At 30.8% G+C, this 17,107-nt stretch overlaps 7 protein-coding genes across 7 annotated transcripts; 5 read left to right on the forward strand and 2 right to left on the reverse strand.

Moving 5' to 3' along the window:
- Nucleotides 1-26: 26 nt before the first annotated feature.
- Nucleotides 27-1,230, forward strand: OCT59_020631 (uncharacterized protein). Its single transcript, XM_025317655.2, has 2 exons — nucleotides 27-419; nucleotides 491-1,230. Exons 1-2 carry the CDS (start codon nucleotides 122-124, stop codon nucleotides 1,183-1,185), a joined length of 993 nt encoding a protein of 330 aa, XP_025177896.2. The 5' UTR covers nucleotides 27-121; the 3' UTR covers nucleotides 1,186-1,230.
- A 192-nt stretch (nucleotides 1,231-1,422) lies between these two features.
- Nucleotides 1,423-2,623, forward strand: OCT59_020632 (uncharacterized protein). The gene is made up of 2 exons (XM_066149310.1): nucleotides 1,423-1,692; nucleotides 1,772-2,623. The coding sequence occupies exons 1-2, from the start codon at nucleotides 1,461-1,463 to the stop codon at nucleotides 2,536-2,538; spliced, it is 999 nt and encodes a 332-aa protein (XP_065990228.1). The 5' UTR covers nucleotides 1,423-1,460; the 3' UTR covers nucleotides 2,539-2,623.
- A 77-nt stretch (nucleotides 2,624-2,700) lies between these two features.
- Nucleotides 2,701-4,171, forward strand: OCT59_020633 (uncharacterized protein). Its single transcript, XM_025310854.2, has 2 exons — nucleotides 2,701-3,573; nucleotides 3,647-4,171. The coding sequence occupies exons 1-2, from the start codon at nucleotides 2,868-2,870 to the stop codon at nucleotides 3,994-3,996; spliced, it is 1,056 nt and encodes a 351-aa protein (XP_025177894.1). The 5' UTR covers nucleotides 2,701-2,867; the 3' UTR covers nucleotides 3,997-4,171.
- OCT59_020634 (uncharacterized protein) lies at nucleotides 4,097-5,493 on the forward strand. Its single transcript, XM_025317654.2, has 5 exons — nucleotides 4,097-4,494; nucleotides 4,561-4,641; nucleotides 4,713-4,876; nucleotides 4,950-5,059; nucleotides 5,142-5,493. Exons 1-5 carry the CDS (start codon nucleotides 4,258-4,260, stop codon nucleotides 5,336-5,338), a joined length of 789 nt encoding a protein of 262 aa, XP_025177893.1. The 5' UTR covers nucleotides 4,097-4,257; the 3' UTR covers nucleotides 5,339-5,493.
- Nucleotides 5,494-6,145: 652 nt separating this feature from the next.
- OCT59_020635 (uncharacterized protein) lies at nucleotides 6,146-8,502 on the reverse strand (the record flags this gene model as incomplete). The annotated part of the gene is made up of 3 exons (XM_066149311.1): nucleotides 6,146-6,986; nucleotides 7,121-8,264; nucleotides 8,334-8,502. The coding sequence occupies 3 exons, from the start codon at nucleotides 8,500-8,502 to the stop codon at nucleotides 6,146-6,148; spliced, it is 2,154 nt and encodes a 717-aa protein (XP_065990229.1).
- Nucleotides 8,503-8,978: 476 nt separating this feature from the next.
- OCT59_020636 (uncharacterized protein) lies at nucleotides 8,979-16,239 on the forward strand (the record flags this gene model as incomplete). The annotated part of the gene is made up of 15 exons (XM_066149312.1): nucleotides 8,979-9,295; nucleotides 9,437-9,525; nucleotides 9,596-9,862; nucleotides 9,941-10,050; nucleotides 10,122-10,433; nucleotides 10,547-10,643; nucleotides 10,725-10,978; nucleotides 11,077-11,301; nucleotides 11,380-11,524; nucleotides 11,616-11,824; nucleotides 11,936-12,169; nucleotides 12,252-14,916; nucleotides 15,157-15,485; nucleotides 15,610-15,812; nucleotides 15,893-16,239. The coding sequence occupies 14 exons, from the start codon at nucleotides 8,979-8,981 to the stop codon at nucleotides 15,613-15,615; spliced, it is 5,259 nt and encodes a 1,752-aa protein (XP_065990230.1). The 3' UTR covers nucleotides 15,616-15,812; nucleotides 15,893-16,239.
- OCT59_020637 (uncharacterized protein) lies at nucleotides 15,637-17,082 on the reverse strand. Its single transcript, XM_025317652.2, has 3 exons — nucleotides 16,898-17,082; nucleotides 16,746-16,830; nucleotides 15,637-16,671 (listed from the first exon to the last, which is right to left on the reverse strand). The coding sequence occupies exons 1-3, from the start codon at nucleotides 17,009-17,011 to the stop codon at nucleotides 16,181-16,183; spliced, it is 690 nt and encodes a 229-aa protein (XP_025177890.1). The 5' UTR covers nucleotides 17,012-17,082; the 3' UTR covers nucleotides 15,637-16,180.
- Between the last annotated feature and the right edge of the window lie 25 nt (nucleotides 17,083-17,107).

Here is a 17,107-nt window from a genome sequence, read left to right on the forward strand (position 1 = left end):
TGGTCTGCAAAATATGCCGATCATTTATATCATTTGTTCGTTATAATTCTATTTTTTTTGTTCAATAAAGGAATAAAAACTGACGAGAGAGAAGAAATTCCTGAGAGAAGAAATTCCTGATATGATGGATGGAGATAATGAAATGGCTGAAGAATTTCCTGATATGATGAATGGTTATAACATATTTGAGGAAGAAATCCCTAATATTAGAATTCCTGGTATAGCGAACGAAAATGGCGTTTCTAGAAACCTTATCAACAATCGATGGTTTATTCCTTTAATTATTGCCATTTCCGCAGTAATTATATTCAATAATCATTATTTTTCGTCCGAGAATTCCTTTGAATTCGTCGATTTTGACGAATTTGTAATATATTATGAAAAATTAAAATCCGAATTCGACCCATTTAAATTAACATGTAAGTTTATATATATATAAAATCAATTTTTACTATCTATAATTTAACCTTTTAAATCAAAATTATTATAGACTGTAATAATAGTGGACAACAAAATCAATCTGTAATAGAACTTAAACTTAATAAGTTTTGTGAGACAATGGAAATTACTAAATCTTCATATGCAAAGATGTATAGTGATGGAGTTTGGTTTTTTTGGGAAATCGAACAATGTATTAGTAGTATCTTGAATCATATTTCAAAAAAATCAATTCTTTCATTTTTTATAAATAATAATGAAAGAAAAAATTCTTTTTCAAATAATGTTCAAGAATCAATTAAATCTTTAGAAACCTTCAGTTCTTCAATAGAAAAGTCTTATGAAATTACGTCAATAGCAGAATCAGTTCGTAATAGTGCTCATAAGCGAGTCATTAAAGCAAAAAATGATGAACTAAAACTTATTCTCAACTGTAATAATAAAAGTCATTGGAAGAAATTTCGGGATTACATTTATTCAATGTTTGATAAAAGAGATGGCTTAAAATGTGATACTCAGAAAGGAGATTTGTTAGAACATTTAGATAATGATTTAGTGAGGATTGCAAAAATTTTACTAAATTTTAAAGGGAATTTGAAAATTCATTCCGATGTATTACGTAAACTTTCAGATAATATAGAATATTTAAAACATCTCAAATTGAACAATCTTGAAATCCAAAAAATTAATAATATTAGAAAACTTTTGAGTATGATTAAAGAGAATCATAAAAAATTCAATAAATAATAAAGTGGACCAATAAATATTCCGGTAGTGTTGAAATATTGCCAAACATCAGGATGCTGCTTTTCAGCTCGAATCATATAATTAATTTATTTTTTTTTATTTTTGAACTAGGTGAAATTCATACAATGTGTTTATTTTTTTATTATATAATAATACAGACCATATTTTCGCGTCAAACATTTGACGATCCTACGTCAGGTGAACAAAATGATCGGCAATGGTTAAATAAGGGGCCTTCTGAATAAATTATTTTAAATCAAAAGAAATAAAATATAATGCACCAAGACAATATTCCCCGAGATGGCGGTATTCAAGAAAATAACAACGAAAGAAGAAATGGTTATAACCTTAATCGACGGCATTATTATGCTATTTCTTTAATTTTTGTCATTTTGGCAGTTACGTATCAATTTTCACCAACATCTGAGACGATTGTATTCACTTTTGAAGAATTTATTAAATACGCTGAGAAATTTGGTTATGCTTTCGATATATTTAAATTACCATGTAAGTTTTGTAATAAATTATTTAGTGTGATTATTCTATAGTTTACTTATAATTTTCTTTTTTTTATTACAAATATAAGCAAACGAAGAAATAAACCAAAATATTGTAAATTGTACTAGTTTAGCTCTTAGAATTGAACAGAGTGTAGCATTTAATGATACTGGACCTGAATTAGTAATGAATCTTAATGATTTTAGCTCGAAATTGGAAATTGCGAAATCTTCTTATACAAAAATGTATAGTGACGGAGCTTGGTTTATTTGGAATTTTGAGCAATTTATTAATTACACCTTAAATTACGTTTCAAATGATTCATTTATGTCAACCATTACCCGCAGATTGGATCCCAATCTTCAAAATTCTATTAAGGGATCAATAGAAGCTTTAGACAATTTTCTTTCTTCCGTAGAAGAAGCTTACGAAGCTACATCAACGGCAGAATCATTTCGTAGTGGTACTCATAAACAAGTCATTAAGGCAAAAGATGAAGTACAAAGATTTATTGAAAATATCAATAACCCAAGTTATTCGAAACGAATTCGTGATCTCATTGATTCGGTAACTGATACTACAAAAGTGAATGCTTTAAAAGTTGATAATAAAATAGCCACAGAAATCGAATCTTTCTTAACGTATTTAGATGATGATTTAAATAGGGTTAAGAGTATTTTATTAAAATTTAAAGAAAATCTGGGAAAACACAAAAATTTTCTACGTCAACTTGAAGCTGGCATAGAACCTATAAAACAACTCAAATGGAACGAACATGAGATCAATCAAGTTAGAGAATTATTAAATATGATAAAAGAAAATCATAAAAACTTTAAATCAAGAGTAAATCAATAATATGTGTATCAATAATCTGTTTTTTTTTTTAATTAAAGAAAAATTTCTTATTTCTGTCCAAAATTTTTGGGCGGAGTTATTCAGTGCTTAGTTTATGCACCTGCACGTGATAAAGTACGTCAACATCTGTACCCCATATAGGTGCACAAATACTGGTTACGCGTTCGTCTCTTTCTCTTTCTTCTAATTGTTCTTAACAAGTTTCGCGTTTTTAAATTATATATTTCCAATTCACTGGATGGCCTAAATAATATAAATGTTTTCGTCTTAATCATTCCTTATTGAAAAGTTTTCGTTTAGTTGTTTTTTTATAAAAAAAATTTAATACAATGCAGATTAAACAAAAAAAATATAAAGTTCAATATGAATACGTTAGCAAAGATAATTTCAATGAAAAGAAAAAATATGTAATATTAGATCCTTCAAAAAATCATTCAATAATTTCATTAAATCGATTAAAGAATGATGGTATTGATACGAATAAAATTTCATTTAAACCAGTTTATTTAACTCAAGATGTGAAAATTTTAACTAAATTAGAATTAAATCTTTTAATTGGTAAAGAAAAAATTGAGAAAAAGATATCAATTATGATCTCAGAAGAATTGAATGATCAATTTTATTTAGGAAATGATTTTTTATCATCTTATTCAATAAGTGAAAATGATAATACAATAAGATATAATTTAATTCAAATAGGTCAAGAAATAGAAATAGAAGAAATTCTTGACGAAAATGATGATATTTTTGGAGAAGAAATTCAAGATATTATGAATGAAAATGATATTATCAACGAAGAAAATATTCCTATCAGAAATCAACAGCTTAAATTAAATTTTAAAAATATTTTTTTTATTATTATTTCTTTAATTATTGCCATGTTTGCAGTCAAATATCAATATATGTTGAATTTTAAATCACCAGCCACGGATTTGTCATCTACAGATTTATCACTTGAACAATTTGAATTTAATTTTGACGAATCAGAGAAATTAGAGGAAATAGAACAAGAAAGCAATTCATTTGAAATATTACGTAAGTTTTTTTTTCAAAATTAATTTATTTTATAACAAAATCCTCGAAGTAATTAGTTATTGTAATTTACTAGCTGTAGAATGTTTTAATACTATCTGTGACTGTCCAGAGTCAAAGGAGGAAACAAAGAAGAAAAATATTAAGAAAAAATCAACGAAGAGACCAACGAAACAATCAACGAAACAATCAACGAAACAATCAGAGAAGAAACTAACGAAGCAATCAACGAAGAGACCAACGAAACAATCAACGAAACAATCAGAGAAGAAACCAACGAAGCAATCAACGAAGAGATCAACGAAACAATCAAAGAAACCAACGAAGAGATCAACGAAGCGATCAATTAAGAGATCAATGAAGAATAAATCAAAGAAACAGGGGAGAATTTCGCAAATCATGAGAAAATTTATTCGATATATGTGATATATGTCAGATGAGAATAGAAGAATCTTACTTTAAATGGTAGATATTCGTTGTACAATTTTTTTTTTAAAAAAAAGCAAGTTGAAAATTTGTTTACGATAGTAATAATTCAAATTCAAGCATAATTATTTTTTATAATATTTAAAAGAATAAAAATAAATATACTTTTATTTAAAAGGGATTAGCCGCAGTAGCGGCAGCATATGATTGATCATCATATATAAAGAATTAATCTTTTCTGTTCTTTTATCAGAAAAACAAATGTCGTTATCTGACAAAACGTCAGGTATTTCTGAGTTGAATTCTTTACCGACTTTATTTCTTTTAGAAGGACCAAAATTCCCTTCTTTTGATTTTAAAATTTCACCATCAAATCAGTCGAAATCTTTTAAAATAAAAAATCAAACAATTTATTTATATCCTGATAATGATAATAATGAATTATTTATGAATGATGATGATCACGCTGTTAAAACTGCCAACAACGTTTGGGATGCTGTAAGATTTTTTTTTTTCACTTTGTTTTTTTCGTTCAAAGTTATTTATTTATTTTATTTATTTTAGAGTTTGATTCTCTCAAAATTTCTTGAAAAACAATGTAATGAAAATAAACTGGATTTTAAGGGGAAAAAAGTGATTGAACTGGTAAAAATCTGAATACTGAACCTTTTTTTGATAATTTTCTCTTTAAAAACTATATTATTATTTTTTTCAAGGGAGCAGGTAAATCTATACCATCACTCACATCATCCATCTTAGGTGCAAGCATGGTAACAATAACAGATGCACCAATTGTTATTCCTGAAATTGAAAAAATCATCAAATTAAATGGATTTGAAAATAATAATGTTTTAGCTAAACCATTAGATTGGGAAAATAGGTTAGAAAAGTTATATTTTTTACGTATTATTTGTATAAAAAAAAATAATTTAATTTCTCATTATTATTTTTAGAAAAGATTATATTCCATTTTTAATCGATAAAGGTCCGTGGGATTTTATCTTAGCTGCCGATGTAATTTGGGTAGATTATTTAATTGTACCTTTAGTTGATTCTATTGATGGTAAGTTAATGACCTTAAAATTGAAATTGATCTCATATATGTATATTATTTTTAAATAATTCATTTATGATTAATATATTAGAATTATCAACACCATCATATACAACCCTTTTACTTTGTCATCAATCAAGAACTACGAGATCAGACAATATGTTATTTGATACATTGAAAAAACGTGGTTGGAAAATCCAAAAAGTCTCAAGGGATGAATTAAATTTGGAAGAGGGATTTTGGAAAGATAATGTTGATATATATCAAGGACAAAAAGAACAAGAGTGATATTTAAAATTAAATATTGTATCCAAAATTTACGAACAAAAATCTTTGAAACAATAGTAAACACGTATATTAATGCACCAAATGCATTAAAACTAAGACTTAACGAGAATCAAATCAAAAAATAAAATAATTATTGTTGCAGAAGTGTATTGTCATTACCATTGTTTCATTACTGTATCATTATTTTTAAACAATTATCATTGTTATGCTATGAATCTCAATTCCTGAAACAAAATAAAGTTTAATCATTTGACGTGCAGAATTAACCATTAATCGAATTAAACCACTTACATTGGCTGAAACCATAGATCATGTGACATTATAATTTGAATGAAACCATTTTACGTTTGAATATTTAAAATATGATTGGATAACGGTATTTACGCAGTAATCACATAAAGCTTCATTGGTTATGCAAAAAACACATACTTTTGCATATTATTGTTATCTTTCGATTATTATTTAAATTTCATCGGAAAAGCTTTTGCTTATCGTTTTCTTTATATGCACATTGACGCAATATTTTTTTCATGTAGCAATTAATAACAGTAAATTTTAAATTGTTGCAGGCATAATCGTGCATTAATCCTGTGTTAAACATGAAATGATATCCCAAAAAACTTCAATTATATGCATTCTTTTGATAAAATTTCTTTTCGCCCAAATTCAATTTCAAATTCAAACATTTAAAATTAAAAATTAAAAATTTTCATAAATAATATATGCATATTATCTTTACTTGCTCTGACATTCATATGCCGCAAATCCGAAAACTTTCACAAATTCAAAGTAAAAAAAAAATGTCGATCATAAATGATTGCTGTTTAAATCATTAAAATAATTTAGCAACTCGTCAACTGTCATGTTACCCAATATTTCTCCATCTCGTCGTCGAACGTTTATAGTTTGTGTGTTTCTTTCTTTTTCTCCAACTAATATTATGAAATTGTATTGTGATAATTGAGCGGTTTTAATCATCTTATTTAATGAATTTGTTGATCGATCAACATCTATAAAATAACTACATCGGGAATTTTCTGATTTTAAGTAATTGCAGATATATTCAGCATAATCAAGGAATTTTAATCCTCCAATTGGAATTATAATTGCCTGTCTTGGGCTCAGCCAGAAAGGCCATTTTCCACCTGTATGTTCTGTTAATATAGCCATGATACGCTCAACTGACCCCAAAATTGCACGATGAATAATTATTGGGGTTTGATCTGTTCCATTTTCATCACGATATTTCAGTTGAAATCTTTTAGGGAGTTGAAAATCAAGTTGAATAGTTGCTGTTTGATGCATGCGATGAAAAGCATCTTCAACCATAATATCTACTTTAGGTCCATAAAAAGCGGCATCTTCTGGATTGATGGTCCATTTCCGTCCAGTCATATCTAATGCTTTTTTGAGTGCATCCTCGGCGTAATCCCATTCTTTGATTTCGCCAATAAAATTTTTATTCGGCCTTGTTGACAAAAAGCTTTCATAGTTAGTAAATCCTAAATCTTTGTAAACACCGTCTATGAATGATAGAGTAGCGGATATTTCTTCAAAGATTTGCGATTCCCTACAAAAAATATGAGCGTCATCTTGGTGGAATTGACGAACTCTAGTGAGTCCAGAAAGTGAACCCGATGTTTCATTTCTGTATTTTATTTTAAATTATTAGCACACTGCATCATCATATAATCTTGTGATATCAAAGGAATTCATCAGTTATGCAAGATATGATTAAATAAAATAATTAAATTATATTAAAATGTACTAAACAGAAAATACCTGTGTAATGAGCCAAAATCTGCTAATCTTAATGGCAAATCACGAAAGGATTTTGGTGCACTATCAAATATCAAACAATGTCCCGGACAATTCATGGGTTTTAATCTATAAACATCGCTATTATCATTATGGTAATGTACTGTAAACATTTCATTTTGATAATTTTGCCAATGTCCCGAAGTTTCCCATAATTCTTTTTTGAATATCATTGGCGTCATTACTTCTTCGTAACCAAATTTTCTATATTTTACACGAATATAATTTTGTAATTTTTGAAATATTCGAGTGCCATGTGGAAGCATAAAGATAGATCCTGGACTCAAAGGATGAGTTAAAAAGAGTTTTTGAGATTTTCCTATTGTCCGGTGATCCAATTTATGTGCTAAATCTCGTTCTTGTTTCCAAGATTTAAGTTCTTGAGCATTAGGAAATGAAATTCCATAAATACGAATAATAGATTGTGGAGAAGTTTTGTTATTATCAATGTCAGGCGTCCAATAAACATTTGCACATTTTAACAAATCTATTGCTTTAATATATCCGGTGTGTGGAATATGAGGTCCACGACAAAGGTCGATAAATGGTCCACATTTATAAAGTGTAATTTGCTCATTTTCTGGTATTTTTGAGAGGTAATATAATTTGAACGGATTATTGGAAAAGATGTCATAAGCTATATTTTTCGTAACAACCAGATGTTCGAATGGGTAATTTTGTGAAACAAATTCATTCATAATTTTCAAAATTTCTTGCAATTCTTCTGAATTGAAAGGTTCCTTTCTAATTTCCGGTGATCTGATAAGTTGAGCAATTACTTCATGCAATCGACTTATTTTTGATATTTCTCCTCGTTCATTATCCAATTGTTCACTATGTTTCTTTAATAGAAGTTCATAAAAGAAGCCTCCCTGTTTAAGTGATGGCCCATCGCATAGTAAAATATCATCTCCATATTTTGTTTCTAGAGCTAAACCTAATACATGAGAAGTTGAATGCCAAAACACATCCTTGGTTGTAGAATCATTCAGTTCAAAAGGAAGAAGCTGCAAAGTACATGAATTGGTAAGAGGACGGTTCATATCGTAAAGTTCACGAGAATTAATAAGTGCCACTATAGAATTATTGGCAAGCTTACGTGAAATACCTAAAGTTTTTAAAGAAAAACTTAAGGTATAATAATATTATAAAGATAGGTGATAGATTTCCAACTTACCTTTTGCGCATTCTAATGGTGTTGTAACACCTGCGATTCCTTGTTTTATGGTTCCATCCATTAAAGTAATATTGATGGTATTTTGCGCTTTTATATTTAAACGATCCTCTTGTCTTTTCTTTTCGGCTTCCCAAATTAGCAATCGCTGGCGAATGTTGACGGTAGACATTTTTCGTATATTTATTATTCTGAAAAGTAAGTGATTCCGATTAGCGTAGTTGATCTGGAAACTACGTAGCATCTTTCTCAGATCGCCAAAATTTAACAGGTAGCTAAATCTAATGAAAAGACAAGCGCGTTTTTCAACAATATGATAATTTGTTACACGTGTTTTTTATGCATTTAAGTTTTTACAACTATAAACAAAAATAAATATTGGGACACACTATAAACGAAAAAATGGGCTATTGTCTTATGTGAATAAATATAGTTAATGCTTTAATATATATAAATATATAAATATTGTAATGACTACAAAGTGATCGATGACATGTGACTTTGTGGGCGGGTTTTGTCTAGCGATAATATATAAACCATACACCATTTTACCAGCTCGATATAGCTTCGCAAAACCTTAAAAAAAAAGGGATAGTTAAATAATTTATATAATTTGTTCATCCTAAGTTTCTAAAGTTTACATGAGTAATGACGCCCACAGCACCAGAAACCGAAACATATGACGATTTAATAAAACGAATACTGGAGTCAGACACGGACGATGACTTTTCTAAGCATCCACTGTCTTCAAATAGTGCTCCAGAAGGGCCATTACCACCAGAACTTGAAGCTGCCTTAGAAGATAATGTTCAAGCAGAAAAGTATTTAAGTAATTTAAAGAAAAGAATGGAAGCATGGAAAGCTGCGGGTTTAACTGACGCAATGAAAAGAGCCCTTGAGCTCCTACACGAAAATAATGGACTGACAAGCGGGAATAGCGAAGAAGACGAAGATACTGATGGAAGGTAAGGAAATCATAGATTTTTAAGGACACTTTAGATCTCTTTTTCTTTGACAAAATCGCTTTATTACACTTAATTCTAACTGATTTTTTTTTGATTTTTTTCGAATGAATTTAATTCCGATTCAATCTTAAATATATGTAGCAGTAATGATGAGCCAGCTACTCCAACGATCGATATACATGACATTCAACCACAGCCAAAAGTAGCTGAGGGTTCAATATCGCGTCTTGGTAAGAGTTGAAACTATTATTAGCAATTGATAATTCTGAATTCATTTCATTAATCTGGTTTACTTTATAGTGAACGGTGTCTCTTCATTGGTTGATATTGAAAATTCTTTCAATAAGCTCCGAATACCAGAACTGGATCTTCCTATTACTCAAGATAGTACAATAAAATCTGCGCTCACAGAATTATATAAACTTCAAGAAGATCTTCAAATACATTTACAAGGTGGACCATTGGCGGATCCATCAACTATGGGTGCACAGCGAAGAAAGAAAGTTGCTGATCTGCTGGAACGGGTCATGAAAGAAGCTGCTTTGTATGAGGAATTTGTAAATAAAGGTAATGATTTGATATTGTTATTTACAATGATATGTATTTTTATTTTAAATAATAATGAGCTATTTGATTCGATTTTAGCGCAACACCTTAGTCTAGATAGAATTTTGAATGAATCAGAAGGTTCTAGTGATGAAGAATGCATAGATTCTGAAACTATAGATACTGAATCTGAGATTCCTGGTTTTGAGGTATTTGTAGTTATTATAAGCTTTTTAAGTTCATAAAAGAAGTGGCCTTGCCTAATAAATGGTCCTTATAGGATTCATTATCGGATATATCTCGCAGGTCTGCAGCTACTCCATCAACAACTCCACTTTCGCCACGTTCTTTAAGAGCTCTTGATCCTAGTTTAGCACGATTACGCTCTACTTCTTCTGCGTCGATTCCTTCGATGCAATCTAGAGCATCATCTCGACTATCACGTTCATCATCTCCTTCAATATTAGGTCTTGAGGACTTAGGATTACTTGCCCCACCTGAACCATGGGAAGCTTTCCGGTGGTCCCCTATGGCAAAATTATCAGAACAATTATACTCAAATCAGCATGCAGGCTTGGCTACGGTGCTCGCTGTACGTATTACTTTCTTAAATTAAAATCTTGAGTCATTTCTCTAAATTCTTTTTATTTATTTTACTTATTATTTAATTTTTTTCAATAATATATGTATATATGTATATTATAGGTTAGTGGTGTTATTGCAGTCGGTACTATTCGTGGCTTAATTATGGTATATGATTTTTCACAAACATTAAAATGCGTTCTTGGAACTACAGTCAATGGTATTATAGTGAGAGTTTTCGTTATCAATAAATGTATTATTTTTAAATAAATAAAAGATTAATGTATTTTTCAATTATTAGCTTTTGAACAGCATGGTGCGGTTACCTCACTTGCTATTTCTTCTGATCACACTCAGATTGTCAGTGGTCATGCACAAGGATTTATATTAATATGGGATTTGCAAAGACCAATGAATCCAGTGCGTTCTATTTCACCAATTTCCCCGGCTGTTGCTGCAGGTGGCAGAAAAGAAGGACACATTCGTGGTTCATCAATTTTACATGTTGGGTTTGTCGGTATGAGAAAAAATGGAATAGTGTCGGGAGACGATCATGTATGTTGTAGTTATTCTTTTAATCACTATCTTTTATCTTTATGAATCCGAATAATGTTTATTTTTATTTTTTTTATTTTTAATAATTTTTCAAAAAGGGTATGGCATTTTACCATAACTTGTATAAGGTCATGTTGGTTAATGCTACAGAAACTACACGTATTCTTGGAAGTTATCCTACGCAGACATCTGCTTCTCAAGCTTCAGTACCTTCTAAACCGAGAAGACCGAGTACAGTATTTGGTTTATCACCTTTGCCTCTTGGTCAAACGCCTCATGGATCCGAAAGTTTTGGGCTTGTAGCAATGTTAACACCTTATAAGGTATTTATTTTATTGAATCTTTTGTATTAAGTTTATTTATCTATGTATTTATGTTTATGTTTTGTCTATCATTAATAGATGATTATAGTTAGTACTAAACCAACACCTCAAACCCAATATAAATATTTAAAACCCAAAAATGTTTCGACGGATTCATCCACGTCAAAATCAATTGCCGGATGCTTAGCATGGTTTCCTGCTGATAAGTTTCAGCTAAATGACGGTAACCCAACTAAATTTATTTAGGTCGTTTTTTTTTTTTTTACATTAAATTTTGATATTTTATTTTATTTATTTTGATTAAAAAAAAAAAGATTCACCAACTGAATATACTGATCCTCTACTCGCATTCTCATGGGGTCATCATTTGACTATTTTAAAAGTAACTGCTGTGCCACTCTCTGCTGCCGAACTTTCAAAAAAAAGAAGACGCCCTGAACATGATGTTAGGCTAGAATTTACCAGAGTTGGTGATTGGAAATCTAGGAATGGCATAGTTGCGCTACAGTGGCTATCCTCTCAGGTGACTTTAATCATTATTTGATTTTATTTAATTATTTATAAAGACAGCATATCGCATGTTGATCATTCGATTGGATTTATATTCCTACGTAACTAAAACGTGTTATTACAGATATTGCTGATTTTGACAAATACCGAAGATATTGTTGTATTTGATCCAAAATCTTTGCATGATTTTGAGCAAAGCAATATTCGTCAAAGATCATTAGTATATCATGATAGGTTTTCCTCACTTTTAAAGGATATCACGGACGATTCAAATGTGCATGTAGATACATCAAGGACAACGGTTGATTTGGCTTACTATCACAGTATACGCGTATATAAAGGAAACGTATTTCTCTTGGTATATATTTGATTGAATTTATATTCTAGTAATTATCGATAAAATTTCAAACTCCAATACTAATGTTTTAAAATTATCGTAGGGTGTGAGACAACTTCATGCTGGGACACTTTTGTCATGGGCTGATCGTGTAGTTGCACTTGTGCAATCTGGTGATTTCCTTGAAGCTATAGCTTTAGCCACATCTTTTTATAATAAAACATCATCTCAAACAATTCTTGGTTTACCGGATGATGAAGAAAGTCGTCATGCAATTGTAGGTGAAAAACTTATGGAACTTTTAATAGGTTCAATAAATTATGCATTTTCGAGCGAGCGTACATTCCAGGGTATGGTTGATGAACATAATGGTAGCGGTGCAGTTTTATTCAATGATTTAGCTGTCGCATGTATTGAGGCCTGTCTTAGTATGCATAGAGAGGACTTTCTATTTAATGATGTTTATGAGCGATATTCTGAGGCTTCTGCTAAAGGAGTACTCCTTGAAGTTTTTGAACCATATATACTCGAAGATAAAATAAAGGATTTACCGCCGGAAATAATGAAAGATCTGGTCGATCATTATAAGAGTCGTCGTATGCTTGCAAAAGTTGAAAAATGCATATGGCACATTAACCCTCAATGTATAGATATTGATCAAGTTGTCCAATTATGTCAAAGTGAAGGACTCTATGATGCGATGATCTATGTTTGGAATCGTTCCATGATGGATTACGTTAGTCCGGCTGTTGAGCTTCTTAAAATAATCAGGAAAATCTTAATTTTAGAAAAGCGTAAAAAAAAGAAGCATCGTTCTTCAATGTCAACTTCCTCCATTTCAGCTGATGTTAATGTTGAAGCGGGTGAAGATTTGGAGACAATGAGAACAAACGCTCGCAAATTTTATACTTACATGGGAAATATTCTCACTGGTCGCACATATCCTAACGGTGCTCCACTTTCAGAGCCAGAAGCTAATGAGGCTCGAACAACATTATATTCTTTTGTGTTTTCTGGTCGTTGTGTTGTATGGCCTAGGCACGGTGGGGAATTAATCTTAACAGCTGAAGATGAGTTGAAAGGTTCAGAACCTACTTATCCCTATCTTAGAATCTTCTTACGATTTGATACAAAAGCGTTCTTGCAAGCTTTAGAAATCGCCTTTGAAGATTCTTATTTAAACGGGGTTGAAATAATTATGAATGGTGATGAATATGTTGAGGAAGAAGAATTACCTGGGAAAATTATAAATCGTCAGTTATTAGTGAATATCTTGTTAGAAGTTATGACATCAAGTTCTTATGATAACTCGGAATTTTCCCAGACAGATATTTCCTACTTGTATAGTTTTGTAGCGCGTAATTTACCAAAATACACACAATTCTTACTATTACCCCCATCTATCATACACAAGATACTGGTCCATCTCAGTACTGATAATGTTCCTCGTACTCGGGAAGAACGACAACTTTCAGTAGAATGTTTATTATCTATTTATACACCACAAGATGAAAATCAGATGGTTCAGTTATATGAAAATGCTGGGTTTTGGAGAGTGCTGGAGCATGTATATAAAGCAGATAAAAAATACGGATTATTAGTGACAACTTATTTAAAAGATCCTGAACGAAGAAATGAAGTTTTTGATTGTATTCGTAGCTTATTAAATCCCAACAGTAAGCTTACGGAGAAACAAAGAGAAGAAGTTACACAAACTATTATGACGAGAATTGATGAAATTGTTGATATTGATGGTGAACAAACTGCCGCAATTATTAAAACATATTTTGACAGTGATCATAAAACTGTTATCGAGAATTTATCATCATCTCCAGCACGTTTATTCACTTATTTGAGGGGACTGTTGGAACCTTCTCAAGAAAATATAACAGGCGGAGAACTTGTGAGGGTTCGAACTGTCGAAGAACAAGTTATTATGTCTGAAGCACATTCAGAGTCCCTTCTTATAGATCCAGAAATTCATGAACAGTATATTGCATTAATGTGCAGATTTGATCCTACAGGTGTATACCATTATTTACAAACTCATCCAGATACCTATAGAATGGAATATGTATTGCCTATTTGTGATGACACTGATATTGTAGACGCAGTGGTTTGGATTTTGGAGAGAAGTGGTAAAGCAGTTGAAGCACTTAACAAAATTTTGGATATAGTCCAAGATAAAAAGCAGGAAATTCTTTCATTGATTGAAGATAAAAAAAATGACATAAATGACCAATGGACATTAATAGAAAAAACAAAAATAGAGACATCTTTAATGAAATTAAAAGGTGTACTCAAGATTGGCATTCTTTTGTGCGAGAATAGTTGCCGACGAGCAACTTCAACAAAAGGTTCTAAGGGTGCTGTTGCCTTGCCTCAAGACCATACTACAGAAAGTGAAACTGAGTTATTATGGTTCAAACTTCTTGATGCATTTTTGGATGCCACTAAAGCTATATCTTCATGTGTAATACCACCAATACCTCCAATGATGTCAGAAAAACTTTTAGCCAATGGGCAATTATCCTCATTTGAAGTATCGAGATCACCTATATCACCATATATTGCAAATCATTTAGTTACTACTTTTAAATCATATGTTCAGTCTATTATGAGGTCCTTACTGTTGTCCACATCTTCGCCTTACGTTTCATTGCCGAGACTATTGCTTAGATTTATTCAGTCGCAAGCCAAAAGGAATAGTACCGTCTCGGACTTTCGGGACATTTTCGTAGGGATGATTGATACATATAAATATGAAGGTCAGTTGCTAGCTATGACCAACCGACTATTTGAAAAGGACTTGTTCATGAATGTAGCGGGTGTTGTTAGACAGCGTGGTAAAGGCTGGCGCCCTCGTAGGGGGGCATGTGAAGTGTGTGGGGTTCAGTTTTGGGGAACGGATCTTAACCATCTGAACCTTCGCACACCATCTGGTTGGGGTTCACCCGAAAAGAAAACGCCCCATTCATCCACTATATCCAACCCTGCCAATATTGCAGATGCCTTACCAGATGCCTTACCGACCCTTGAATTACTTGAAGAAGAATCTAATCAGTACCTGTCTGATGGAGAAGCTTCGACATCTGTCAACCCACTCCCCTCGCCACCGTCTCCTCAACCTTCAACATCGTCAACGATTCAAGAAAACGACCTATTACTTTTCCGTTGTGGCCACGGTTACCATCGTAGATGCCTCGAGACCGAATCGAACATTTCTACAGAAAATGAACCAGAAACTATATGTACGGTTTGTCAAATAGAACGACGGAGTGATGACATTGATTTAATGAATAATTCAACGGGAAGAATTAAGGGCAAAGACAAAATTGTGAGTAGAGATTCATTTATGTGTTAAAGTTTATATGAATATATATATTTTTTTTTTTTGAAAAAAAATCTTGTTACGAATCTATCATATATTATTATCTTTTTTTTTCTTTTTAAATAATTAGATTTAATGATGGAACTGTAATGCCTCGAAAAAGGTTTTTCAACAGACTTTGAAAATTATGACGTGAAAATTTTGTGATTTATTATAACTTTTAATCTCTCCATTATTAACCTTTTTTGAATGTTGAATTATTTTTATAATGGTATTCAACAATTACTTTTAATTATTGGTTTAGGACTTTGTTTAAAGGGTCTGTGTCTCCAGGTTTTTTTTCCATTTTTTTCTCTTGATTATAATTATTACTTAGTGTAATTATAAATTAAATTCTTTATTTGTAATTTTAGATTTTATTTAGGAGGGGGGGGGGTTTATAAATTTTATTGTATTTTATAGTATTTATTTAAACATTTGTTCTTGGAGAATTTTTTCTACATCAAATTGTAAATTATTATTAAAATACTTTGATGTTTCTGGTTTTCGGATATATAAGTTCGTTACAATTTACAATATTAAAAATATACTCTTTCAATAATAACGTAATAACATGTTAAAAATTGTATTTATTTTTTAGATACCGACGAATAATAATACAGTAAATTTATGATAATTTCTAATATAAAAAAATAATATTTCTATTCAGTTTTTGTATGTTTATCAAAGTCTTCAATAAATTTTCCATTATATTCTTTATAAATGTTAGAAAATTCTTGAAAGACACGATTAGCATCTTTATTTTGAGAAAATTCACCTTGAAGAAAAGTATGTAAAGCACGCCAAAATTGAGGATCTTTCAATTTTTCCATAGCAGAAGAACTAAGAGGTTCTTGAGCTGAACTTGAAGAAACAGGTGATGATATTGTATCAGAAGTAGAAGAACTAATTGACGCACTACCAGACTTTTGAACTAAATGTACTGTGGTATCATTATTAATACCATATTCATATAAAGTTTTAGTATCGATTAAAGCTTTTCCTTTTAATATCAATCTTTGATTATTAATAGGAATCGAAGCAAGTGGTTGCAATTTTTCCTTAAGATTAATAACCGTATCAGAATTATTTAATTGGACTGTAAATGTTTGACCTCCTTTAAGTGATTTAATTTTTACTTGAATTGGAATACCTGAAAAAAAAAGTACGCGTTATTTGGAAAAAAAACAAGGGGAAAAAAATTCATTCAAAATATTACGCCTGTACCTTGAGCAGGTTCGGCGTTTTGTGAAATTTCTTGATTTGATTTTCCTGTTGATTTTTTACTTTTACTAGATAGTGCGTTTGCTGTCTAAAAATAATAATAAAATGAAAACTTGTATTAAATAAGAAAGTCTGGTTTAGATTCTTTAACTTACTGGCTTTTGACGCGTTTGAAGAGGAGGAGCAAAGTCTTGAGGATATCTCACGGGGCGTGATGATAAAGAACTAAGGAAATTTGTAACAAAATTTGTTTCGTCAACTAAACTCATACTGAGATCAAGAGTAGAGAAATGGTTAAGAAAACTGCAAGAGGAAAAATTTCTGAAATGATCGGCAGTTACACCGCTTAGATGTTTAAATTTCAT

Source organism: Rhizophagus irregularis, chromosome 3 (assembly GCF_026210795.1).
Source record: "Rhizophagus irregularis chromosome 3, complete sequence".
Lineage (NCBI taxonomy): Eukaryota > Fungi > Glomeromycota > Glomeromycetes > Glomerales > Glomeraceae > Rhizophagus > Rhizophagus irregularis.